The 27,979-nt window shown below is 39.8% G+C and overlaps 2 protein-coding genes across 15 annotated transcripts in view; both read right to left on the bottom strand.

The window, feature by feature from the left end:
- Nucleotides 1-5,294, bottom strand: part of TERB1 (telomere repeat binding bouquet formation protein 1) — a 44,543-nt gene extending 39,249 nt beyond the window's left edge. For 8 of the 12 annotated variants that reach the window (XM_070500596.1, XM_044761156.2, XM_070500597.1 and 5 more), the window contains exons 1-2: nt 4,671-5,281; nt 2,111-2,173 (exon numbers count right to left, since the gene is read on the bottom strand). In XM_070500596.1, the coding sequence (XP_070356697.1) occupies nt 2,111-2,141 (31 nt within the window). In that variant the 5' untranslated portion in view covers nt 2,142-2,173; nt 4,671-5,281. Of the gene's footprint in view, nt 1-2,110; nt 2,174-4,670 lie in introns of all 12 variants that reach the window. The other 4 variants (XM_044761157.2, XM_044761158.2, XM_044761161.2 and 1 more) reach the window with 4 other exon arrangements.
- A 665-nt stretch (nt 5,295-5,959) lies between these two features.
- NAE1 (NEDD8 activating enzyme E1 subunit 1) lies at nt 5,960-27,183 on the bottom strand. Of its 3 annotated transcripts, XM_070500598.1 has the most exons (21): nt 27,012-27,176; nt 26,005-26,069; nt 24,295-24,398; nt 24,140-24,200; nt 22,238-22,268; nt 21,445-21,516; nt 21,137-21,216; nt 20,444-20,553; nt 18,716-18,825; nt 17,062-17,124; nt 16,582-16,645; nt 16,184-16,275; nt 14,015-14,074; nt 13,792-13,925; nt 11,914-11,989; nt 11,596-11,635; nt 10,207-10,293; nt 9,656-9,748; nt 7,376-7,490; nt 7,242-7,291; nt 5,960-6,202 (listed from the first exon to the last, which is right to left on the bottom strand). In XM_070500598.1, exons 6-21 carry the CDS (start codon nt 21,496-21,498, stop codon nt 6,093-6,095), a joined length of 1,338 nt encoding a protein of 445 aa, XP_070356699.1. In that variant the 5' UTR covers nt 21,499-21,516; nt 22,238-22,268; nt 24,140-24,200; nt 24,295-24,398; nt 26,005-26,069; nt 27,012-27,176; the 3' UTR covers nt 5,960-6,092. The 3 variants fall into 3 exon arrangements, with proteins under 3 accessions (XP_070356699.1, XP_014709798.1, XP_070356700.1); XM_014854312.3 differs by lacking the exon at nt 26,005-26,069 and having other exon boundaries at nt 27,012-27,183; XM_070500599.1 differs by lacking the exons at nt 24,295-24,398; nt 26,005-26,069 and having other exon boundaries at nt 27,012-27,167.
- Nucleotides 27,184-27,979: the final 796 nt, after the last annotated feature.

The raw sequence follows: 27,979 nt of genomic DNA on the forward strand, positions 1-27,979 counted from the left end.
ACAGCCCCTGACTCTACTTAGTAATCCCATCCAAGGTCAGCTCTATCTCCCACTCCCTTCTGCTTTGCCTCCCATTTTCCTCAAAGGCTATTCTAAATCTTCAGCTCTCTTCAAATGTCCAACCCCAGCCCCACATCTCACTCTCTTCCATTTTATGTTTTAATTTGGGTTTCTCCAGAAGTAGACCACGAGACAGGGACTTGAGCACAAGCACTTTTTTAAGAAGGTAAAATAGGAAAGGGAAGACAGACAAAAGAAAGTTATTATTATGGGTAACTAGAGCTTAATCCTACTGGGAAACTCTAGAAGCCAGGGTAGAGCCATGTGTCTCAGAGTCATCCCTGCCAGAAGGTGAAGAGTATTTATCCATCAACTCCCATCGGTCATTTGCTTAGGGCTGCTCCCAGGGAAAGGGTCATTAATTACCTGGCATCTCTGGCTTGCCTTGCTCTCTGGGCAAAGCAGATTACAAACACCAGAATAAACCCTCAGTCAAAAAGACACAGATTAGTTAGGCCTGACAGAATTCCCGAAACACTTTCTACAGTACAGACTTCCTACAAAATATCTACAGCCACACCCATTCTTATCTCTTCCTCTGCAATATCAGAACAGGTATCCAGCTCCCTTCCTGTTCATGGTTAATCCATTCACCCGTGTTCTGGGACCCTTTAGTGACTACAACTACTATAGTTTGGTGGGGGTTTTTCCTGTCCAGAATGATTTCCCTCCTCCTTGCGGTTTCTTTGGAGAACTCTTCCTCACAACTCTGTTTCCCAGCTGTAAGAACTGATACATTTCCTTTTTTGCTTGAACTGGTTTGAGTTGGATTTCTCTCACAGGCAACTCAAAAGACACTATTATAGGTTCATGACCTCCTTAAAACTCTATTCTTTTGACAAATCTTTACTGAATGCCTACTACGCATCCACTCTGTACCCGACAGGATTCTGATTCCAAGAACTCATAATCTGGTGATGGAGACAGAAAAGGATGTAGGTAATTTCCGTAGTGCGAGAAATGGTCTGAGAGGGGCGTCTACGATTATCCTCTCTCTAGTTTCTTCATCTTCTTCTCCAGAATGCCCATTCACTCTTCATATATTCCCTTGTCTCTATGCCCCTTATAAGAACCTGTTAACATTACAACCTCCCTCTAGCTACTGCCGTATATCTTCAGTCAAGCTTTTAAGACGAGTAAGCTATTTCATATTGTCTTCAGATTCTTATTTCCCAACCATACCTCAACATACTGCAATCTGGCTGAAGTTTATTAAATGTACTGTTAATAAAACAAATGACCTCCTAAATGCAAAATCCAGTGGATAACTCAGTCATCATCTGTGGACATTTGACACTAATGCTCTCAAGCACTCTTTCTGATGAAGCATTCTTAAGGCTAATTTCCAAAATATCACATTCCTGACTCTCCATTCACCTTTCTGAATTTTTCTGTCTTTTGAGGGCCCTCTTCCTCAGCCAAAGCCTTATGTAACGGTATGCATTAAAGAACACTATTCCCTATCCTTTCCTTTTTATATATTTCCTGTCTGGTTAATCTCCATGCCCATGGATTTAATTTCCATCTTTCTAATGACAACTCTGAAATCTGTACTTCCAGGTATACTTTGATAGTGGTTCTCTCAAGTTCTCACTGTTCTTGTACATACCTCCAATAAACCAGTTATCATATGGTATTCTAATTATCAGCACGCCTTTTTCTATTAGAATGTCAGCTTTCTGAAGTCAGTGTGACAGGCACAGTGTACGTACACAAAAAATATTTATATAAATTGCTGAATGATTCTTTCATTTCCTGGATCCTGTCAGATAATCTGCAGTATATCCCACAAATATATTATAAAACTAATTCCAGATACAGTTATATGTCACTTAGCGACGGGGATATATCTGAAAAATGCATCATTAGGCGATGTCATTGCTGTGCAAACATCATAGAGTGAACTTACACAAACCTAGACAGTATAGCCTACTACACACCTGGGCTACATGGTACGAATCTTATGGGACCATTGTCATATATGTGGTCTGTAGTTGCCCAAAACGTTGTTAAGCAGTGCATGACTGTTTATGATCCATGAATTTCTCACCTTGTATTTTCTTTGTGTCCTCACTTTCCATGCTTGTCTGTATTCTTTCTCCTTATATTTCATCTATAAGATAAAGTGTTTTCTCAATTTAAATCAATGTTTGAGAATTTCAGCATTATAAATGCAAAAGGGTAGGGAAAGAATAGTTTACCTGAAACCAGACGAACAGGGATTGAATCTACAACTTACTGGATGTGTGATACAGGGCGTGCTTAAGTTCTCTGAGGCTCAGATTCCTCAAATGTAAAGTAGACGGTTCCTACTTCATTGAGTTGTTACAGGAATTAAATTTGAAAACATACATGAGCGCATCTGGTTTTCTTAAGCACCACAGGCATTCAACACATTAAATAAACACATGGATGATTGGTTGACTGAATCTGACTGATCTTCTTCTGGTCCTACTTCCTTATTTTCTTTCCCATAAATTTTCATCCCACAGTTTCAGATTGGGCACCCCTCCAAAAATCAGAATCAGAAGTTGAACACACACTTTGGAATAGCATTTCTCTTAACAAGCTAAGTTTAATACTAAAAATTTTTCTAACAATCCATGGTTCTTTCAACACAGTATTCCACTATTGAGCTTAAATCTTTGTTTATATATCATTTGTTAGAAGAATTTTAAAAATAACTGGCAACGCTGAAATGGCTTCTCATATCCTTTAAAATGTTAAACCGATTTTTTAGAAAAATGTAACAGATTCCAATTAACTTCTTAGAACAATAAATTAGGACTCACAGAACTCCAAAATTATTTACTCCAACACTATGTGGTTCAAGGGAGATACCTAACTATCCTTTCTATTTTTAATTCTCACTCTCAAAATGAAAACAAAAATTCCCACTCTCAAAATGAAAACAAAAATTCCCAAACAAAAAATTTTTAATAGTAAATGTGAGAATTTTTAATAAAGTAATGTACAAATACATACTAGCTTTGCCATTTTTAAACCTAAATATCTCATTAAAAGAAGACTGGTTAGGTACATTATAGTACATCCACAGGATACGGTTACAAGAACCTTGATGTTTACTCTAAATGTTTAATAGCAAGGAAAAATGCTTCTGTTACAATGTTAATCAAAAAGAGCAAGACAAAAATTTTATCTACAGCATGATCCCAATGATGTAGAGGCAAACATAAAAACTAGTTGAAAAACAGGAACATGCTGACAATTGCATTCTTTAGCTGGTGGCTCTATGGTGTTTTATTCCACTGTTTTCTATTTTTCACAATTTTTACAATAATAAAAGCTTCTGACTTTCCACAAGTCCTATCATAGGCCAGGCTCTGTTCTATAAACCTTACAAACATTATCTTTTTAATCTTTACAGCAACCCTACGGGGAAGCAATAAGGATAAAGTCAGATGATGAGAGGGTAAACAATTTGCCCAAGTTCAAACAGCTAGCAAGTGCCAGAGCTGCCAAGAAAACCTGAGGCCGGGCCCTACACTCTTACGCCCCAGTATACTGTCTCCCATATGTAAACATGCATTACCTTCAGGCAAATGGGTAAAGATTTGGAAAAGGAAGACTAAATTAAAAAACAGACTGCTAAAAAAATGGACTACTGTATCACATGTGGAGGTTTTTGCTTTGTGAAGGAATTTAAGGACTATTCTCTTAGTTTTAATCAGTCAATCTATTCTGCTTTTTAATACAATTTTATTTTTAAAGAGGGATATAATTTTTAAATATAAATGTCTTGAAATCGAAACTGACAAAACACACTACCGTCTATTCCCCTTTGTCTTTCTTATACCGTTTTCTAATAAATGGTTACTTTGCACAGTAAATTTAAAGTTTGCCAAGTACCTAGTAGAGTTACACAAGTCATCTACTTTCTAGCTAAGTGCTTAAAACCATCCACAGCAAAGGACAGTAACTTTCAAGGGACTGATAATTTAAAAATTATACTTAAAATTATAAAATACAGTCTATTCCCAAGAACAAAACCATCTGTCCGATAAAGCAGAGTATTATTTTCAGTAATTTAGTGAAGATGCAAATTGTAATGAACGACAAGATTCCAAAATGATTTACTGTATTTTCACAGGAAAAAAAAAAAGATTTTTCCAGGTAACAGGAAGAAACTACCCCATTTACAGGATCCACTCAATCTACTTCCAAAAATAGTACTGTTTAACTCAAATCCAAATTTAAGCAAGAAAACTAGCTGAACTCTTTTACTTGGCTTAGAAAACGTTAACATGAAAAGCTTCAGAAATCTAAATATCCCCCCAAATACCTGAAAGATAAATGCTATCTTTCTGTGTAAGGCTGGGGGGGGCTGAAAATCCTACTAACTGCCATGACTACATTGTCGACATTGAGAAATAAGCGTCAATCGGACCAGGAAACAAGACGGGGGCGCCCGGAGCGGGTTCACGCCGCCACACGAGCGCCTTGGCCCGCGGCAGGCTGGCGCCGCCGTTCCGCGCCCACACTCGTCACCCCGCCCCAGCGTCCACGGAACCCGGCGCACGAGCTTTCTGAGGCGGCGAGGCCCCTCCGCCGCTTCCTCATCCGCGCTCATCCCCGCACGGCCCGCTCACCTAAAGGGCCGGAAGAACTCCTTCCGCAGCGGCCCCTCGGGCTCCTCCGAGAGCGTTCCCCAGCCCCTGTGAGGACCGCGCCGGTTAAACGCGCCGTCGGGCCCCACCGCAGGCGACTCTTCGGTAGCGGGAGGGCCCCAAAGGCAGCCCAGGTACCGCGCCCTTCCCTCAGGGGCCGCCTCGACCCGAGAACCGATGTCCCCGTGGCTCCCACCCTTGCCTACATCAGAATCAGCTGGGGAGGCCCGGCTATGCTCAAGCACAATCGGGTCGGAAACCGCCAGCCCCCAGAGGCCTAAGTGGTACGTGACAATCGCTTTGCCAGAGGCTGCGGGGACTGCGGCCTCCTCAGGAAGGCCCCTCGCCCCTGCTCAACCCATCCCCTCACGTAGGCCAGTTAAGAAGGGAACAGCGGGGCGACCCGCATCCTGGCCGCTATAAGGGCCACCCCGGCCGCAGGCCGCCTGCCACGACGGAACGGTCCCAAGGCGGGCCTGGGCAGGCCCCGAAGGCGCAGGGAGCAGCAGCCGTGGCCTTTACCCTCAAGTCACAGCGCTTGGACTCCCCCGCTTTCTCCCTTGCTGCCTTCCTACGACGACGCCGCCTGACCCGTTTTCCCGCCGACCCGGCCACACGCACTTCCGCAGGGCGGGACTTCCGGCCGCCCGCCCCACCCCCCCACGCGGCGTCTCTGGGTCGGCTTCTCTTCCACGACGTTCCCACGGGCAGGCGAGTAGCAAGGGTGTGGATGTGGGGTCTTTAGCAGTGGGGAGTCACTACTTGAAGGGGAAATCATCTAATCTCACCACCCCCTGTTTTTAGGGCTTCCATTGCCCAGACGGGCATTCACCCGAGTTAGGAGAGCCGGCTCGGGCTCTGGGACGGTGGGCACGGGGCTCGCGTGGCAGCACGTGCCCAGGCATGGGGGGCGGGGAGGCCCGCCCGGCCCTCAGTCCTCGCGCACAACCTTCCCTCCGCGTTGTATCCGGTCCTTGTTTTCTGATAAAACTATGTATCTGAAATACCTGTCTTTTAAAATTCCATTACTTTTACCAACCAGTGATGGTCGTAAGATGTTCGTAGCTAAAATCTGCACATAGCTTAAATTCATGATTTAAGACTTATGTAAGAAAACTATTTTAAGCTATTTCTAATGAAACACAAAAGATTTCTAAGATAACTTTGAAATAGCAAGCCAGAAATACTGAACTCAATTAGAAATGGGTAGCTTTTATTCTCTGAGAAAATGACTGCTTCCTTTCCCCTCCCCTCCAAACAACAAGACTGCATTATTACAAATGAGAATAATGTTTATTAAAGAAACAATTTAACAGTTCTCCCTTAGCAGAACTTGACAGACTAGAGCACAACCTGAAGGCAATTACAATTTCAATCACTAACAAACTACACAGGGTGCTTATTCTACAACTGGAAAGTTGCTGACGTTTGTGACATGCCACTGTAAATGTAAGTATTATTAAAAATTACAAATTGTTTGGTGATTATTTTGATAACCTCTTGAGCAGCAGCTCCTGCAAGGAAAAAGGAGAAAAGCAAATCTTTGAAAAAGGTAAATTTCAAGAGTTATGTAAAAATACTCAATTTTGTAAAGAAAACCTTTCCTTTTTAAAAGCAAAGGTGTTTAAAAGTAATTCAAAACAGACATAGCTTACTGAGTCATATCAAAGCAAAAAACAATTTTTCTAACTGTTATTAAAGGAAATAAAAGTTTGTCCTATACATTCACACCTTGGAATAGTATGCCACAGTTTAAAAGAATGAGGTATTTTTAATTAGGGTGGTATAGAAAGATTGGCAAGATATATTAAGTAAAAAAAGTCAAAACAGTAGTATAGCTGATTGCACTTTTTTAAAGGATACATATAAGCAGAAAAGATTCTCAAAGGACACCCTTCTGTTGCATTTGAATTTTACCTTGTGCCCGTTTTACTTTTATAATAAAAAGGGAGTAAAGGTATATTTGTTCTAAATACATTCACAATTTGGAAAGAATCTATATTAAATACTGACAGACTGCTCTAACTACTCAAAACAGAACAAAGAATAGAAAAAACAAAAAACTACCAAGAAAAAGAATTCTTCCTCTTTTATAATCTGAAGCTTCATCTTTCACAGACATTCACTGATTCAATAAAATTTGAGACTCTGCTACATACCAGATACTGTTCTAGGCATTGGGGTACAGAAGGGATCCACAGACAAAAACCCTTGCCCTCATGGATCTTACTTTTTAGTAGCAAGGGAGAGATAAGTAAGTAAAATGTATAGTATGTCAAATGCCCCTTAAGTGCTAATGAAAAAAAGCAAGGAAGCGGGGATCCCAGTGTAAGAGGAGGGACTCAGTTTTAAATCAGGGAGTCAGAGAAGGCCTCACAGGGAAGGTAAGATTTAAACAAAGACCTGAAAGAAGTGAGGGCACATAATAGCATTGTGCCACTTAATAAAACATCCTGCTTCACTGACCTCCCTAGTTAAAATAGCTAAGAAAACAAAAGTTCGTAACTGTAGTCTATGACAACAGATGACAGTCTTCTCATCTATGGAACTCACCCCCTAAGAACGCAGCAATGGTGTGTGGCTCAGCAGCTCCGTATCGGCAACTACAGGAAAGGATGGAGACAGGAACTTAGATTAGCTTACGACAGGACAGGTATTGTCTCTCATATGCCCTAAAAAATACTCACAATTCGTGGACATAATCATCTTTCACCATTACAGATAATCCATATTCCTGAAGGAAGCCAGTGAGACAAGACTTCAACTTTCCTATATCTTCTTCAACTTGATAGTTAGATACCCCTAAAAATATATAGGTAAATTAGTTTTCATTAAAATAAATAAGGAATTCAAAATTAATGGCTACCACCTTTATTTAATCCAGTTTCAGGTGTTCTAGTCAAAACAGTAAGGTGTGAAAGTAAAAACAAAAATAATGGCAAGTATGAGACCAGTATTTGCAAATATCACAAACCTGTAACAAAGAAACTATCTAAAACCTATTTAAAATTTGAATTTGATAAGTCTGCTTTATTCACTGCTCCATACCCAGTATCTAGAGGATCTGGCACACACTTGGTACTCAATAATTATTTGATAGAACTGAATGAATGAGCAAGTAATGTCCTATTTATACCCTTTGTAAAAATTGTGGTGTTTATTATCTATTTCCAGAAGATTAAATGACACTGAGGACATAAAGCTATAATAGGTAACATTTGTTCTAAGTACCATATATATTAATTGATTTAATCCTCACAACAACCCTATGAAGTCATTACTATTATTATCCCCATTTCACAAATGAGAAAACTGAGGCACAGACAGATTAAGTTATTTGCCTGAGTTATTAGCTCATGTATAGCAAAACTGAGATATAAGCCCAGGGAGTTCTTCATGATTAAACTATAATGTCTCCAAAGGTGAGCTATTATTATTATTACTACTGGAAGGAAAAATATAATTCCTGTAACATTCAGGTACTATAAATAAATCAAGATTTTTTAACCCCTCTGGTTTAAAAACTATCATCACTACTCTTCCTCGTAACAGTAATACCTCCTCTTTATTGAATACTTACCAGGTGCTAGACAATGTGTTAAGTGATCTTCATACATCACATACTTCACCCTTACAATCTAAGAGTAGATACTATTATCACCATTGCATAAATGAGAAACTGAGACTTGGAAGGAAATAGTGACCCACCCAAGGCCAAGAGATAATAAGTGATAGAGCTTGGATTTGAACCTAGGTTTAACTCCAAAGCCTGTGCTCTATCTGGTAGCTAGTCTCCCAAGATGGCTCCCCAATGAACACCCCTTCCTGCCCTCGTGTAGTCCCCTCCCACTCTTAATCTAAGCTGGCCCTGTGAAACCAACAGAACATGACATAAGCGATGCTGTGTGACTTCCAAGGCTAAGTCATAAAAAGCCCTATAACTTCCACTTGGATATTTTGGCACGTTAACTCTGGGGAAGCCAGCCACCATGCAAGAAGTCTACCCTAGGACTGCCATGCTAAAAGGAAGCCCTAGCTAGCCACGTGGAGAGAAATGCCTGACCAGCCCCCAGCAGTTCCAACTATCCTGACTCAAGTGCCAGACACACGAGTGAAAAGGTCTCCTTGGATGTCTAAGTCAGTCAAGCCTTCAGGATGACTCCAGCCCCAGGCGTCATGCAACTCCACGAGATCCCCTCTTCCCAGTGAGAACTGCCTAACTGAGCCAAACCAATCCTCAAAATCACAACATAACAATTTATTGTTTTAAGCTACTAAATTTTGGGATGGTTTGTTATATAAGAGATAACAAAAAATATGTTCTAACCAAATAATACAAATAAAGCAATATACATTTGTTGTTTATTCCTCTTCTTTCTTCTGGTAAGCTTGCTCATTAAGACTATACCTTGGTAGGCATACTACATCAGTAGGGGCAGGCGGTTTTATGATATACCTAGACTATACTGCTATGCAATAATCCTGCTCAATTAAAATTAACATCTTAAAAGTATTCTGGGCAACTGAAGATCTTTGAGATTATGCCAATTCCCCAAGTACTACATTTACAGATAACATAAAATAGATACTGAACAAAGAAATCCCTACATCTTCAGAGTTCTGACTTCAGAAGTCACTAGCATACTTCTTGTGGCTTTCCTATTCCACTGAATTGAACTCAGTGGGAGTCTTAAAGGTAAATTATGGAAACTGACAGAATAAAAAGTTTTCTTCTACATGCATTCAACCAACATTCCCGTTATACTTTAGAATCAAAAACTATTTGCAAATAGTTACACTTAAAAGAACAAATGGTAATTCCTCCCTGAGATGAACTAAACTGTTTATAATGTAAAATTCAAGCACCACTATTGTAAACACCCCGAGAACACTTTAAGTTTTAACTCAATTTAAATTGTGTTCATTCCAGATTTTATTATATTTGATAATTCAATTGCTATTCTTACCTGGATATCTACCATGTTGTTTATGAAACCTATCAACAGCCCGTAACATTAAGTATAATACTATCTCATTATCTGGATTGTCCATGCTGGAAACTGAAAGGAAAAAAAAATTTTAGTGTAATATGGGTAATTTACAACATAAAAACAATGCAGGACTGAATTTACTTATTTACTCAAGTTTCAGGACACAAGGCAATTTTATCACAAAATTTTGTGACAATAAAGTAGAAAATGATAAATAATAGTAAAATAAAGGGAGCTACATTAAGATAAAACCCAGTGGTCTTACAGACTGTTACCTAGTCACATAATCTCTACTAAAGTAGTAACATGCTGACTTTTGCTCTTCTACATATCACGCAACTTAGTGACCTAAATATGGGTTTATGTATACACTAAGTTTTATATTTTGAAATAGGACTACTTGGATAGGTTTATAGAATAACATTTAAAGTATAAATATTTCTGTTATCACCAAACAATACTATTATACACAAAATATTTATATCTTTAAAATTAATAAACTAGCATCAAAAGGTTATTATACTTACTAATTTCATCCTTGTTAACTGTATCCAAGCCATATTCTTCAGCTAAGGATCGACATCTTACTACGCGAAGAAATGCAGAATTGCTGCCTGAACACAGGAAAGACATAAGTATACGGTCAAGACACGTGAATACTCTAAACCACAGGTCACTTTACGAGCAGAAAATTGTGTGTACATTCTTCACAGACATGGAAATGTAAAGATGTCTTCTATTTGGCTCTAATGGTAGCAGAGAAGACACTAGAACATAAGTCATCTAATATTCATGTCCTTGGCGCTACAACCAGTTCAGCACTGAATAAGTACATGATGGCATCCCTCTGAGCCTCAGATCATCCCTATTTATAAAATGGAGACAATACTGTTCACCTCTGAGTTGTTCTGTGGATCCAGTGTGCAACTGTGTAAAGTGCACACCTAGCACAATGCCTGATAGGGCTCAATGAATAGTAGTTTTTATCATTATTATCATCATCATCATAATTATCATTATTATTAGAATAAGTAGACCTAAAGGAGAGTGTCCTGTATATTGTGCTCTTGGTATATGCAAGACTTTTTTTTTTTAAACTTTGTATTATGGAAATTTTTAAACATACCCCAAAGTAGAGAGAACAGAATAATAAACCCTCAAATACCCAACATCCAGCTTTTAATCTAGTCTCATACAGTCTTGTAGAACAAACACTAGTGCAGAAACAAGGTACAAGATTAGTAGTGGAACAAACATTAAAATTAAGCCTAAACAAACATTGTGGAAGAATCACAAAATGGAGAACTGGGATAAATATATTTCAAGGCTGGGAAGCACGCGAAATACAGACTTTTGCAGAAACTAGGGGCAGGAGCTACAGGGAAAAATCTTCAAACAGCATATGAAACAGATTGTATTCCTCTTTAACTCTTAAATAAGAGAACACTTCGGGCCTACTGAGCAGTTATCGAGAAGACCCCAGGAGCCTAGCTGCTCCGAAACAAGATGGCAAAATACTTAATTCCATTATAGTCATTTAACACAGATCAAAACGAGTATTTAAACCAATACTGTCAATGTACATGTGGCTCAAGACTTCACACCCAAAGTCTTCAGATAAAACCTTCCCAAATTATTTAAAATTAATAAACTGAAAATTATTCTATATTAATGACAATTTTCAATTAATTGAGCTTCATGTCTTTTTAGCATTGCCATAGATGGAAATGCTCTACCTCTGACTCAGTCTCCCTCTCCATTTATTATATTATGAGAAAAAAAAAACCTTTACCCAATTATCTCTATCATTAGGACCATGGAAAATTTAAAATTTCAACTATTTATAATTCCTGGGAACATTTCCTATGGCACATTTTTATCAAGCAAAATAAGGAAACTAATTCAAGGGGACTTACAGAGTAATTTTAATTCTTTCTCTGAAATGGACTCTGGTGCCTGTAAAGAGATAAACGCAGGTTTTGCCACAGGATAACAGACAAGGTTAACAGAGGGTGCAGCACAAAAATCACTGTGAGACAGAGAGGCTTTCTCCAAGTGCTGAGAGAGCACTGTAAAAACACCTTCTTTCCTGATGACAGGCTTTCTCATTAGGCAGGCAAGTGAGAGATCCTTCTAAAGCAGCACAGAGCCAGTGCCACTGTTGGCTGGAGTTACGCACTCAGGCCTATAGGGAGCCACACTGTCCATCACAAGCAGTGTGCCCAGCAGCTTACCTGGCCGATAGACTGCAGCAATTTGGCAACATGATTACCCACAGCAGCAGCATCTTTCTTTGCTTTTTCACGGTAACTGGAAAAGAACACCACAAAGTTACTATTAGCAAATTTTAAAATTAGCAAAATTTAAATATCACCATGAAGCAAACAAAAAATTTTTCTTTTTCATGAAAAAACACTGGTCTGGCAACATACAAAATGTGAAAATGCCACAGAAATGCTGCCAGCAGCACCTGTTAGCGGTTGGGGATCATCCCAGCGTTGGTGATGGACTCTTGGAATCCACCGATACCTGGGCTCCCTCTACAATTAACAGCACCCAACTTAAAAACGGCACTCTTAGAGGGGTCCATGATCCATGCCTCTCTGACACAGAACCTAACAAAATATGTTACTCAAGAACATGATTTGTCTCTTGAAGTCAAGTCCAAGGAAAGTTAAATACTTCAGAACTGTCAACAAATTCATGTAAAACTTTTAAGTCTATTTACATTTTCACCCTCTAAAAATGATCAGTGTTAAGCTGACCACCACCAATGTGAGGTCATACTTGTTTCTATCCTCAGTTGACTTTTCCCAAGTTTTAAGCAGTTGAACTTTTAGGCTAGGACAACAAAGATTTGTTAGACACTGACTGAGATGAAGAGTATAATCTGTCTAGGGGAACAGAGATCTTCTTTGTGTGACATTATCTGGCCCTTGAGGAAACCAAGCCAGCAGCCCTGGATTCATCAGCACCATGCCCGAACTCCACAAGGGTAATATCCATTGAGACCCATCCTTATGACAGTCTATCTGGGTTCCGGCTAGTGATACCTGGATAGGAGGTGTCTGTCTATAGTCATGAACTCTTTAAATTATGAAACATTAATGATAAAAAGTTCATCCAAAGACTTCAAAGTTTTAAGTTACAGATAAAAGGCAGAATAGAGCCATGGTTAAGAATATGGAGGGGCTGGCCCCGTGGCTGAGTGGTTCAGTTCGTGTGCTCTGCTTCGGTAGCCCAGGGTTTCACCAGTTCGAACCCTGGGCACGGATATGGCACCGCTCATCAAGCCATGCTGAGGCGGCATCCCACATGCCACAACTGGAAGGACCCACAACCAAAAATACACAACTATGTACCGGGAGCCTTTGGGGAGAAAAAGGAAAAGTAAAATCTTTAAAAAAAAAAAGAATATGGAGCTGGGTTTCATGGATTCAAATCCTGGTTCTACCATTTACCAGCTGTATTCATCCATAAAACTGGGACAATAACAGTATCTCTTTCATAGGGATATTGTAAATATTAAATTAGTTAATACACAGAACAGTTCATAGCACAGTTAAGTACCCAAATGTTAGGTTTTATCATGAAATATGTAAGAAAAAATCTGCCCCCTAGGGGGTATATGGGAACTCTCTGCACTTTCTGCTGAATTTTCCTGTGAACCTAAAACTAATATTTTAAAAAGTAAAACCTATTAAGAAAAAAATCTGCCTCCTAAGTTCTTTAGCTTACTTTTTTTTTTTGAGGAAGATTAGCCTTGAGCTAACTATACTGCCAGTCCTCCTCTTTTTTTGCTGAGGAAGCCTGGCCCTCAGCTAACATCCGTGCCCATCTTCCTCTACTTTATACGTGGGATGCCTACCACAGCGTGGCTTGACAAGCGGTGCCATGTCCACACCCGGGATCCAAACCAGTGAACCCCGGGCCGCTGAAGCAGAACATGCACACTTAACCGCTGAGCCACTGGGCCAGCCCTTTAGCTTACTTTTAAAGCAATGAGATTATAACAGACTTTCATTTGATTTCTGATAGACTGGTAAAATATGTTCATCTCTAATATAAACAGATTAATTTTTCTGTTACAAAGTTTGAAAACAGTGACTTACACATTTTGCAGTTTTATATATTTGCCTGAATCTGCGATCATATCAGGAATTGTGCCTCGAACAGGTAAATTTCCTTGACCCTCTTTGGCCACAAATTCTTTTAAAGCACGAGCTAAAATCCAAAATGATGGAGTCTAAAAGAATAAGAAAAAAAATATTAAGTGGCATTTGAATTTGACCTTAAGGTTTAAGGAGCACAATTTTTATTTGTTGCTGTTGTTACCTGTTTGGTGATATTTATGCAGCGATCATCATTAAATATATCTTCAATACTGCTTGGGATCTAACAAAGGAACAAACATTTACTTAGGTGAAGAATTTGCCCACCTGGATTTTCACTGCTATTCCTTCAAACAAGTTCTTTGAATTCTCAAATTGCAATCAAATACAAACTTCTGATTCGCTTAGACTTTTATTTAGAATCAGTACTAGATGGAGATTTGATGGAGAAAGAGAGAATAGAACAAAGTCCCCTCCTGCCCACTCGTGTTAGCATTAAAGATTGACCTGTTCTTGTACATCATAAATGGAGTAAAGGAGGAGCCAAAGTAAATCTTTTTATATAGTTACAGTTGAAGATATAACAAAGATTATAGACATTAATACCAAGCTAGATCTGTAGTCCTTTATGTTTTTCCATCTTGTCAAAAACTGAAACCTTTACACCCTAATTAGGGATGTCAAAAGAGACAACCACTCTGACAAAAACCAGATAGTTAAATTAAGGACTTTTAATACGTCAACAAAAACTTTAGAAACTGTAGTGTTTGGTTCTACTGTTGTGTGGAAAAAAGAAATTTCTTACTGGTAACCTCCTAACTGGTGTCTCTGCTTCCACGCCCAGTCCCCCACAGTCTGTTCTCCCCACAAGAGCCAGAATGATTTTTTAGAAATATAAATCAGGTCACTCCACTCCCCTGCTCAAAACGCTTCAATGGCCTGCAAGACCATTATGCTCTGGCCTTTTCTCCCTCCCCAAACTGAAATCCCTCCCATCACTTTCCCCCTTCTTTACTTCACTCCAGTCACACTGGCTTCCTTACTGACTCATGAACAAATGCCAAGCTTCATCCCACTTCTGGGCCTTTGCACATGTGCTTCCTCAGCCTGCAAAGCCCTTCCATCAGATCCCTGCACATCACTTCACTCAGGCTTCTGCTTACTCTTTGAGGGTCTCCCCGGCTTGGCCCAATCCCAGACCCCCCTCCCCCATCATGCTCTACCCCTGTGTTCTGCTCTAATTTTGTTCACAGCACCTGTGTTCTGTTCTAATTTTATCTGTTTGCTTAGTTCACTGTCCCCCAGCCATGAGAACATTGTTTGTTTTTTTTAATTGGGGTAAATTGTACATTCAGTGAAATGCACAGATTTCAAATGTACAATTTGATGTGTTTTGATAATTATACACATACTTTTAACCATCACCTCAATTAAGACATAGACAATTTTCATCACCCCAGAAAACTGATTCACAAAGCACACACTTTTAGTCACTCAGCAGTACTACCCCACTGTCTCCAAAAAGTTTGTAATGACAGCTTAAGTCCTTTCCTAACTTGAAAGGCAGCATTTTTTGATGGGTTTTTTTTCTTTCTTTTTTTCTTTTTTGAGGAAGATTAGCCCTGAGCTAACATCTGCTGCCAATCCTCCTCTTTCTGCTGAGGAAGACTGGCCCTGAGCTAACATCCGTGCCCATCTTCCTCTACTTTATATGTGGGACGCCTACCACAACATGGCTTTTGCCAAGCGGTGCCATATCCACACCTGGAATCAGAAGCGGCGAACCCTGGGCCGCCGAGAAATGGAACGTGCGAACTTAACTGCTGTGCCATCAGGCCGGCCCCTTAACTGTTTTAAATTATACCAAAACTCTAACTTAAACTATCAGCTGTGTTACTCCAAAGTTTCCCAAAAAACTCACTGGCCAGACTTCAACAACAAAACAAGGGGCATCTAAACTGGGTTATCTTCCAAATAATTTTTAAGTCATACAACGTCATTAAGAATATCCTCTATTACATCCAAATAATTACTGTCGAAAGCAAATGCAGGGTAAGATTAACTTTTCAGGGAAAACTATTTTGGACTAGTAAAATACCACCTTTATTACATAATTCCTACCCCCAAACTGTTACTATTCACAAATCATGTACTTTAAATAATTTATATAAATCATTGCATCACTGATATATGCTGAAGCACTGACATCCATTTTAACAAGGACAATAGAGAATCTTATTAAGACAAAATTCAATCTGTATTATAGATATTAATTTCTAACCAACTATACAATTTAGAAAATATTATCTTAAATTTAAAATCAACTATTTCACATACGAGGACCCCAGAAAGCACCTTTCTTATATGAATTCCTCAGCAACTCTTTTAATACCTGAGTTGTATTTAGTGCTGTGTTCACATTTTTAATAGCTTCTTCAAAATTCTCTTCATCTTCTGGAGCCCCATTTTCATTCTTCAGAATTCCTATTTACAAAGAAATTGGTTTGCAAACAATAGCCCTTTCCTTCTCACTCCTTCTCTCCCCCCAACACTATGGAAATAACCTTGTCATAGTCTGAAATGAAGATTGGATGTTGAAAATTAGGAAGAAATATGGCTTATCATTAGTTATTCTTAAAACTACAAGTGGTTCCTAATCCTCCTCTGAGGAAAAATAAAAGCTCAAGATGGCATCATCTGACAAAGGTGTTGACTGAAATCCAATAAACATTACCTTCAAGCAGTTTGCTTTTCAAACTTTATAGATTTAGTCACATCCCATAATCTTACCTTGTCTAATCAAATCTCTGAAGTCTTCTTTTTCTTTATACGTTTTAGGTATTCGTCCATTTGTCTAAATTGGTTAAAAAATTTTTAAATCTAGTTATAAAAAATCAAAATGGAAATTGAGAGTCCAAAGTTTCCCCATTCTCCCATCTATATGCCATTTTATCAGCAAACATATACCTCACTAAAATCAGAGGGTGACTTGATAGAAAACAGAAACTCTGGGCCATTTCTCTACATTCATTCCCCACAGCCAGTTTCAGAATAACATTTAAATATCACAATAACATTCAAATATCATTTTGTCAATAAAAATATTAGTATCAAAAGAAGAACTGCTAGATTTAAACTGAAAAGCACCCACCTGCCCTATGACCATGTAAAGAAAACAATTAATCTCCCACCCCCCTCCAGTGAAATCCTTTATAAATAATTGAAAATACAGTCACATATGGAATTTCTTTTTTTAAAGGAAGGACATACTTCACTATACCACTGTGCTAAATATTTAGCTACGATCACAATCCACGGAGTGTGGCTATGGTCCTAAAAATGAGAAAAATAAAAGAAAATGTTGGTATTAGTTAACATTAATTAGTTAACATTATTCTTCACTACACCATCTCATTTTCAACAAATTCAACAATATTTATGATCATCTCCCTGTATATGTGGAATAATAAATGGAGAAAAGTGAACTGGGTTAATAAAAATTGCCTTACAAATTTTTTTAGAGGCAGTGTCTTTTTTTTTGAGAAAGATTAGCCCTGAGCTAATATCTGCCGCCAATCCTCCTCTTTTTGCTGAGGAAGACCGGCCCTGAGCTAACTAACATCCATGCCCATCTTCCTCTACTTTATACGTGGGATGCCTACCACAGCATGGCTTGACAAGCAGTGCCATGTCCACACCTGGGATCCGAACCGGCGAACCCCGGGCCACCGAAGCGGAACGTGCGCACTTAACCGCTGTGCCACTGGGCCGGCCCCAAGGCAGTGTCCATTTTAATCCTAAAATGCCAGGTATGTACTATGATTGTCCCCATTTCATCATTAAGAAACAGTCTCAGAGACTGCCACCCGAAAATAAAGCTCAAATCTCTTGATTTCAGATACGAATCCAAGACTAAGAAAAGAGGATCTTCTCCGTGCCTTCTGATGAACCAAATACCTGCATTTTAATTAATACGTAGGTAGGAAAAAATAAATACACTCCTTAAATTATATAGTCTGTTATAAATATCATTATTATTATAATGAACTATGCGGTTGCCTTGGTAATTCTCAAACACTAAAACTAAATTTTACGAGGAATCAATTTCAACAAACATCCATGCCAAATTCAAGCTAATTTTATTTTATTTATTTATTTTTTTTGAGGAAGACTAGCCCTGAGCTAACATCTGCCAATCCTCCTCTTTTTGCTGAGGAAGGCTGGCCCTGAGCTAACATCCGTGCCCATCTTCCTCTACTTTATATGTGGGACGCCTACCACAGCATGGCTTGCCAAGCAGTGCCATGTCCACACCCGGGATTCGAACCAGTGAACCCCAGGCCACTGAAGCGGAACATGTGCGCTTAACCACTGCGCCACCGGGCCGGCCCCTTAACTAATTTTATTTTATTTGTTTGGTGAGGAAGATTGGCCCTGAGCAATCTGTGCCAATCTTCCTGTATTTTGTATGTGGGATGCCACCACAGCATGGCTTGATGAGTGGTGTGTAGGTCCACACCTGGGATCCCAATCTGTGAACCCCAGGCCACCAAAGTGGGGCACACAAACTTAACCATTATGCCACCAGGTCAGCCCTCAAACTATTTTAAAAAGCACATCTATTTGTTTAGGAAAGGGCCATCAAGAGGGCTTCTGGGATATGTTAACGTCCAATTTCTTGACCTGGGTGTTGATTATACAGATATGTTCAGTTAATGAACTTTTCATCAATAAAAAATTTTTTCGTCATTTTAGGGAAAAATAGATTTATTTAAAACAAATTAGGTACAATATTATTATGTAATCTGGATGACAGGAATATGGAGGTTTACAGTATCTTCTCATTTTGGTGTAATCTGAAAATCTTATGTTAAAAAAATGCTTTAAGTCTGTCTGTAAATGGAAGGTCACAAACACTACCAACCTTTTTTTCCATATGCTCCAAATCATAAGACTGAAAATGTTCTCTCAGCTCAGGAAATGGCTTATCCAGCCGTAGATCCTCTAATGCATTGTCTGGATGAGATTCGATTACTGTGAAACAAATGAGTGCAAAATATAAACTTACTTCTTTATTGATATTGCTGACAACACAATACATTATAGGAACTTAGGAAATCTATAATTTTTAAGTGAGTATAGGGCCTACAGGGTTTTTTCACTGTTTCATTTTTTAAGGTAAATTTTTTTTGAGGTAAGTTTACATATACATTTACATTTTATGAAACGCATAAATCGTAAGTGGACTATAATTTTAATAAAAGTAAAACCAAGATTCTTTTAGAGCAGAATTTCATTATAACTGGAAAAGATCAAAACTGATCAAATGTGTGTTCAGATAGCACCTAACAACCTACCCTTCTTCCCCCTCTGGTCTTCCAACAGACGGCATCACCATCTACCTAGACCTCTTCCCTAGAAACCTGATGGTCACCCTCGACTTCTTGCTTTCTTGGCCCAGCATCAGCACTCCCCACATCCTGATGTCACTTCGTACACAGCCTCCACATAGAGGAGTTCTAGGCTCAACTCTGTCACTTGCTTGCTGCGTAACCTTAGGCAAATAACTTAATCTCTCTATGCTGCATCCTAATCTGTAAAAAATAGGTAAAAAATAGATAGTATCTACCTTATAAGGATTTTGGAAAGACTAAATGAAATAATCCACATAAATGCAGACACACAATTAACAATATTAACCTTCGTTATTATCTACCCCTCTTTCCTATCCTTGTAACATCTGCTCTCAGTCAGGGACGCTCTCTCCCTTGCGCTCTCTCTCTCACCTAGACCACTCCTAACAGCAACCCTTGCCTCCAATCTTTGCCTCTTCAAATCCATTTGTTCTCCACGCAGCTTCAGAGTGACCCATTTAAAACAAAGTTTTTACCCTGTCACTCTCCCACTTACAACTCTTAAATGGCCCAGCACCACCGGCCAGAAGCTTATCCTCACAACTCACTCCCTAACTGCCCAAGCAGATACTACTCCTCAGTGATGCTACTAATGCCAATGGCTTTCACTGCACTAGCAGAGCACCTGGCTCAGAGCAATGAATGAGTACTGAATGAAATTTTCCTGATGACTTAAGATTAAAATTTTGTAAGTGAAGGGTTAATATAAGCCTTGAGCTGATGCAAGACTGCCTATGAATGACTTCAGTCTCCTATAATACTGTTTCCTTGGAACAGTAGTTAGGTGAATGCCTTGCTTGTTGTGTGCAATTGTACCTGAACTGGAGAAGCCTAAGGCTGGTATGAGAATGGAATGCAAGATTGGTGGAGGAAAAGGTGAAGTGACCTCTATGTGTCAGTGTGACCTACAATACCTTGGCTCTTGCCTATGGCAGCCCATACATGCCCTATGTGGGTTAGGAGGCAAAAACAAGCTAGGTATTTGCATAGCTGCGGGGCCTCCTCATAGGATGAAGAAGCTGTACCTGTTGTATCTCCTGCTTTGTATCCTTCTATAATGCTAAGTAAAGGAAATATTAGATTAAAGCCTATTGATTTTGATCGCCACTTTGAACCTATAACTGGAGTTGCTGCTACAAATCTGCTTTGTAATTTAAAATTGACTTTCTAAATTATCAGGTTTCCAAAATTATAGCTACAGCAACCAACAGCAAGCCCCATATGTGCAACAATCTTACCTGGATGTTCTTTTATAATGATCCTCATATAACCAACTAGTCCATATGTCCTACAGACCAAAAGAGGGATTTGGGAATTCCACAGGACATCTGCTAAACGTAGTAATGTACTGTAAAGGAAAGCACAATAAATAAGAACATAAGCAAATGAATATATGCCAAACATGAAAATGCCTTAAAATAAAGCAACTTTCTTACTAAATAATAAATGCAAAGATACATCTATTGCATTTACATAAGAGGGTCAAAGACACAATGAAAAGCAAGCAATTCCACAAGGTTGCAGTCTCAAAGAAAGTCTATCTTTTGGACGAGAGGGATATGAAAGCCTCATCTTTTGCATTAGGGAGAATGTTACTGAAAGACACTTCCTAACAATTCCATGATAAAGAGGAAAATATTTATAAAACCCTTGTACACACGCCTATGCACTCCCGACAATTAATTCCAACCAGTTTTTTTCACTAAAAAATAACCAATGTTCAATTTAACTGCTCTAAATATATCAAAAAGTTTCACATCTCAATATTTTTCTCTTCTCTATCTTTTTGATGCTAGAGATTTGTAAGTGCTTTCAATTAAAGGTTTCTATGGAGTTTAAGAATGTTAGAAACCATAGACTCTGCAGAGAAAACAAAACTATGCAAATCTAATAAGAGAGTAAAATAAAAACATATTAACATAAAAATTTACCTTTCAGGAAGCTGAGTTGCAACCACAATGGTAAACCTACAGAAAAATGAAGGATCATTGTCTAGAAGGTTTTCTGGACTCTAAATGGGACAGAGGAAAAAAATCCAACAATTTCACAATCATATTAAACATGGCAGAAACAGTTAAGCTATTTAGAACAAATGAGGCAACGTGCTAGACACCAATGTTAAAGTAATTCAACTATCAACTAAACATAAATGATACAAAGTTCAAAATTCTAAATTCCTAGGGCTTTGAATGATTAAAAAATTACATTACTACACAGAAATAATAACGTATACACATACCTCTTCCACAAAACTTCCAGAGACATCATTATTTAATTCTTGTAAGAATTCCATGGCAGCTTGAGCTCGGTTCTTTTTAAAAATAAAGCATTTAACTTGAATTAGAAAAAATCTGGTTAATATGTAACCTCTCGATTTACAGGTCAGGCAAACACCATATAAAACTATCCAAATTTCATGCATAGGTATGACAACTTTCTTTTCATAGTATTCAAACTGAGACTCAACCAGAATATTACTTAAAACAGAGCTAAACAGAGTTCTTAAATGACTACATTATTTGCACTCTACTTTTCTGATCAGGCAAATGACCAAAAACCCTGGGCAGCAGGCGGGGATATCCTGGATCAAGCTCAGATTTACTCTAACCTCCCACATTTACAATCATATACAGGAGAGGTCCATCATTAAAGACAGTCATTTCCATTCAGAATACTGTACTAAGTTAACTAACATGACTTTGTAAGATTTTTAATTGAAATACAAAAATGAAGGATTTGCTGGCTAACTCTTAGTTAAAAATTTGGTTAACCAGAATATTCTATCCTCTAAACAGTAACATCACTCAACATTTAGCTTTAATACACGATACAGTGTAAAATACAGACACTACTTCTAAGTTCTTAAACTACCAAGCATATAAAGATTTACAAGATCAGAAAAAAATTAGCTTTTTTCTCAGAGAAACAATAGGCTCTTTTAAAGTAAAAGTTTTTCAAGCAATCAAAACATAATGGCATCATTAGATGCCCATGCACAACTATATTTATTCTATAACAAACTGATTGTTTACCTTGCCAATACTGCTTCTTTGAAGGAAAAAACTAAAATAGAATAATAAAAAAAAATTAATGGCTTCTTAGACTATAAAGGAAATATTATTTGTAATTCCAGGCGTATTTCATTCATAGTATGAAACAAACTATATTTTGACTACAGATTGTAACAGCCTTCCTGGAGGAAGAAAACTGGACGAAACTTGTAATCAAAGATAGGCTAATAAATCAATGTTTTCCAAAGTGTGTACCACAGAATATGAATTTCACGAAATGCTCTGAGAGAAAAGGGTTCCCTGGCTTGAAAACACCATATGTTATATTTCCCTCTTGAAAATTCACAACCTACATAATACACACGTCCTTTTTTTTTTTTTTTAAAGATTGGCACCCGGGCTAACAACTGTTGCCAATCTTTTTTTTTTTTCCTCTCTGCTTTATCTCCCCAACCCCCCCGCCCCCTGCCGGTACACAGTTGTATACCTTAGTTGCAGGTCCTTCTAGTTGGGGTACACATGATCTTGAAGTCTTATATTAAAAAATGTTGGGGGGTGGGCTAAATGGGTGAAGGGAGTCTAAAGGTACAAACTTCCAGCTACAAAATAAATGTCATGGGATGTAATGTACATTAATGACGACTATAATTAGTAACACTGTATTGCATATTTGAAAGTTGCTAAGAGAGTAGATCTTAAAAGTTCTCATCACAAGACAAAAAAATTCTATAACTATGTATGGTGACGGATGTTAACTAGATTTATCGTGGTGATCATTTCACTATACAAAAGTCAAATCATTATGTTGTATACCTGAGACTAATATAATGTTATATGTTAATTATATCTCAATAACAATAAATAAAATATATCACCGTAAAAAAAATGTTTAACTTCATTTGACCCATTTCCAAAACTCATGTGTCCATGGAATTCATTTGCCCATTTAGCAGTTAGTAACAGTCCCAGAAGCAGTGTTCCACAGACCACACTTGGGAAATGCTATCCTGAACCGTTTGCTTCTGCAGATAACTATAACAGATTTATTCAGGTTTCTTCCCATGCATGCCCTCAACAGGTCTCAAGGCCCAGATCTAAGGTTGCTAATCAGAGTCGGGGTGCCCTTTTGTACCACAAGCTCAGTGGCTCCATAAGAAAAAGAAACTTTATTCTTATCACAGCCTGCTCTAACTAAACAAGTAAGCAAAGATAACAGGAATTTTTCTTTACAGATACCAATAAAAGGGTTGTGTTGTGGATATACTATCATCCAAAGAAAAGATATCTAAGCTCTGCATGAACCAAATTCTGATTTTCCTTGTATTTACTCATTGTTGTATTCTGACCAACATAACGAGAGCTCCCCAACTCCAAGTCCCTGAAAAGGCAAGCTTGAAATCCAGATTTGGGAATGCTCTCAAAGTCTAAACATGATCATGTTTAAAGAATGATATACAGGCCATCTTTAAAATAGCATTTTTATAGAGACAGTATAGTGTAGAGAGAGATACCTGGACTAAGCTTAAAAGACACCACAAATAAAAGGTGGTTTTCATTATTCTTGTCATCCAAAAATATTGTTATCGTTAGTTATAAACTAACATGTAGGAATCAATGCAAGGACTTAGGAAGTGTCCAGAGTTCACAAATAAAGGAATAATGACTACTCCTTTGCATTAACAATGACAATAAAGACAGTAATGATGGGTACCTTTTATTAATGGCCTATTTTCCAGACACCGTGCTAGCATTTTACCTATATTAACTCACTTCACCCTTGCCATAATCCCAAACACAGGGATTATTTCCACTTGGGAGTCATGGCACCCTGATTGAGAAGGTAAAGCTGGGATTTAGGCCTCTCTCCTGTGACAGTGCACTGCGTTCCCTAACATGCATATATTTGAAAAGAATAAAACATACTTATTTCCAGCATCTTCTCCGCTGACCTGATTTCCATCAATAATTGTAAACGAACCAATACCTGGGAGACAAAAACAGAGTCAGTCAAGAATATATATTTCTAGTTCAAAACCTTAAAGAAGTAAATTGAGAACACAACCACCAAACTACATTACCTGGTAGTACCAAGTTTTTAAGAATTTCAGTTCCTGTTGCTGTCGCATTTATTAGGCAAACATGAGCGGACTCTAAAGCCTCTTGCCCATGATCACCCCACAACCTACAAAACAAGACACAAATTCTACACTTAAAAAACTTTCATGAAAATACAACTGTCTTATTTGAGTGGTGATCTTCGATCTTTAAAGTGCTCTTGCACAGAATAACCGACAGGATAACCCTGGCAAATGTGAGGCAGGAACAGCAGGAGCTGTTCTGGGGTTTATGTAGCTGAGTAACCTACAACTCAGACAGGTTGATCCCTTGCATGGGGGGCGGTCAACTCAGAACTAGAAACTTTGTCTTGCAGCTTCTTGTCCCTCACTCTTTTAGATAACTTAGAGAACAGAAAGTCTTTAGATATACTCATTAAAATTAAAGAAGTACCTTGGATTTAAAACCTATTCTGTTCTCTATCTCATTTCTCCTTAAGTTACATGGATCTAGTGTATTTAAGATTGTGACATTGGATTTATCACTGTGACATCTGCAAGAGTAAGCAAGAGCCTTACCAAGAAAACTGAATTATCATCTGAAAAGCCTCATATCGACTTTTACAGGAGTGCTTTAAAATATAATACCAGATGAACATTCTAATAGCATGATTAATAAATGTATACATTAACAAACAAAAAGATGTAATAAGGATTAGAAATATATGCTAAAACCTGATTCACACCGGCATATCATTAACAGGGCAAGGTAGATGATCACACATGTATCTTGACACCTGAGCTAACCTGGTCACTTCCACCCAGAAAACCTATTAACCAGATCATCTTTTCTTGTCAGTATAGGAAGCACAGAGGGGGCCCAAATCATTAGAAAAATGCCATAGCCTGGAGGACTGACAGCCTTTAACGTGCCTTCCCTGTCACCTGATCTAAAGCAGATTCTCTCTTACTGTGTATGCAGCCCTGATATCCTCCAGAGCATATCACAAGTTTAACTGCCTCATTTGGTTTCTTTATTTGCTGAACACCTCTCTCTCCATTCCACTCTAAGCTCCAGTAGGGCCCAGACCACTCCCTATATCCACCACTGGAGCCCCAATGCCTGGCACAATGCCTTGCCCAAAGTAAGTGATCACTGAACAGCTGTCAAATGAATGGAGGAATAGCCTAAAAGAACCAGACAGACTTGAAACACTTGTTTCTCTATGGAAGTAGGGCACACAGAAGACACCTGACGTATTTGGTTGATGGATTCTTGGGTAGTTGGAGAGCGAGCCTAAGAGAATACTGATGAAGCTCTAGGTAACATGTTTCAAGAAAGGGCCCAACAAGAAACCAATCCTCTCTACTCTTGCTGGCCTAATGAAAGAAAGCAGGGCCTTCTTGTCTGTTTGCTGGCTGCACAACTTTGCTTTCAACTGCTTCCCTCTGACACTTCAAAACTAATAACCAGTTCTCACTATAAAAGGTAAAGTTTGGTCCTTAAATGGATTGGACTTAGCAAAAACTCTTTTTTACAGTTACTCAGTAACCTAAAATATCTTCTCAGCTCTATCATGTACGGTTACACCCACATTCTAAACACAAGGAACTCGAAGAATTTACAAGAGAACACAAGTTGGTTACAAAGGCTCTACCACCTTGCTTCTTTCCGCAGAAGCTAGAGAGCAGTGATGTGACTGGGTACCAGCTCTGAGAAGCCTCCTGGCTTACCTTCTGGCTCAAACAGAGAGACTCCGGGCAAGCTATCTAACTTCTCCAAGACTCAGTGTCCCCATCTATAAAACAGAGAATGTCTGCCTTCAAGGCTGCTCTCAGAATTGAGCCCCTAAAGCCCCTGTATACAGCACTAGGCTGTAGACGCAAAGGTGAGTTCCAGCCCCCTAGGGACATACTGTAACTTCTCCTGGTTTGGGGGCTCCAGAAAGGAGGGAAGAGACAAGCGTTTTTGTTACTACCACCGCCTTAACACACAGAAGATGCTCAATAAATAAGGAAGGAGGAGTGTAAGGAGAAAAAGCAAGGGAGAAGAAGTAGCCAAGAAGGTGCCTGAGACCTGCAGTGTCCATTGGCCATTAGCCACATGTGGCTACTGTGCACCACAAATGAGGCTAGTGCGAATTGAGATGTGTAAAACGCCGGATAACGAAGACAGTATGAAAAAAAAGTAAAATATCCCTAATAACTTTTTTATATTGATTACGTGTTGAAACGGTAATATTTTGGATATATGGGGTTAAACAAACTGTATGATTAAAATTAATTTCACCCGATTCCTTTTCTGTTCAATGTGGCTACTAGATAATGTATAATTACACAGGCTATGCTATGAGACGAGCGTGCTATTTCCACCGCTGGCTTAGAACAACACCTAACGCTCTCACGGCCGGGACGGGGTAGTCCCGATCCCCCCATTCAGCAAAACCAGCAGCCCGAGCGCGGCGAGGCGGGGCCTGCAGCCGCCCTGGCGACCCGGCGGACCCGGGGACACCGCGCCTCCAACCGCGCACCGCGTGGCGGGGGGCGCGCGCCCCCTGGGGGAGGAGGGTCCGGCCCGCGAGGAGCACCCCCGGCCCCAAGCCGGAGCCCCGAGCCCCGCACGCCCGGCCGGCCCGGCGGGAGGCCTGGGGGAGGCCCGACCGCGCCGCCCGCTCACTTAGGCCCGGCCCGGACGCACAGGAGCCGGCTGGGCCGCCCGCGCGGCTTGGTGAGGCCCTCACCTCAGCTGCCGGTCGTACTTCTGCTCCTTCAGCAGCTTCCCCGGCTGCGCCATGGCCGCGCCCGCCACGCGAATAACAGCCGAGCCTCCGCCGGGCACCGCCAACACCTCCACGAGCGCGCAGGCGCACTGAGGGCCCTCTCGCCACCGCTGCCCCCTGCGCGCCGCCTGCAGGGGGCGCCGCCACTGCACTGCGCACGCGTCGCCGGTTTTCCCGCGTGTACCCGGCCCGCAGTCGCGATCCGGACTGCGGCTGGTGGTCCAGCCTTCCCTGATAGACCAGCCCCGCTAGTCTACCAGTCGGTGACTTTGTACGTGCAGTCATTGTGGGGGACTCGGGCTTTGGAATAAAGCAGATTTGGATTTTAACCACTCACTGGTTGTGAGATTTGCTCTTTACCTCGCAAATCCCCAGTTTGCTCACCTGTGCAATGGGGATAAATGTGTCTCCATCACAGGGTTCTATTAGCCTTGAATGAGATTTTGAATACACAGAGCCAAACTCACAAAAAATCCTGTCTGGGTAATAATTTTCATTATTATGATCATTATTGTTCACTCATTTCTTCCATCTTCTCATGCAAAAAGCTCACAGTGAAAGTCTGTTTCAAACCACAAAGCCAGCAGATGCAAAGACAAATAAGTCTGGGGTCCTGTTCTTTGGGGGTTCCAGCTCCATGAGGGGAGAAGGAGGAAAACAAGTACTTACTAGACAATGTGGGCCTCCTACAGAGAGAGGGAAGCTGGGGTGTTGGGAGGCACACAGAGAAACCCCACCCACTCCCCCCTCCAGGAATGTTTCAGGGGGTGTGGGCAAGGAATAATGTTAATTTAGGCAGGAGGAACAGCAGGTGTCATCTCTGGGAGACAAAGACGGCATGGCAGGCTGGAGGCACTGAAGAAAGTTTGGTGTGGTGGGGAGTTAGGTAAAGGGTAGGCAGCCCTCAGGGAAGGTTGAGAGACAGCAGG

Source organism: Equus asinus, chromosome 28 (assembly GCF_041296235.1).
Source record: "Equus asinus isolate D_3611 breed Donkey chromosome 28, EquAss-T2T_v2, whole genome shotgun sequence".
Classification (NCBI taxonomy): Eukaryota; Metazoa; Chordata; class Mammalia; order Perissodactyla; family Equidae; genus Equus; species Equus asinus.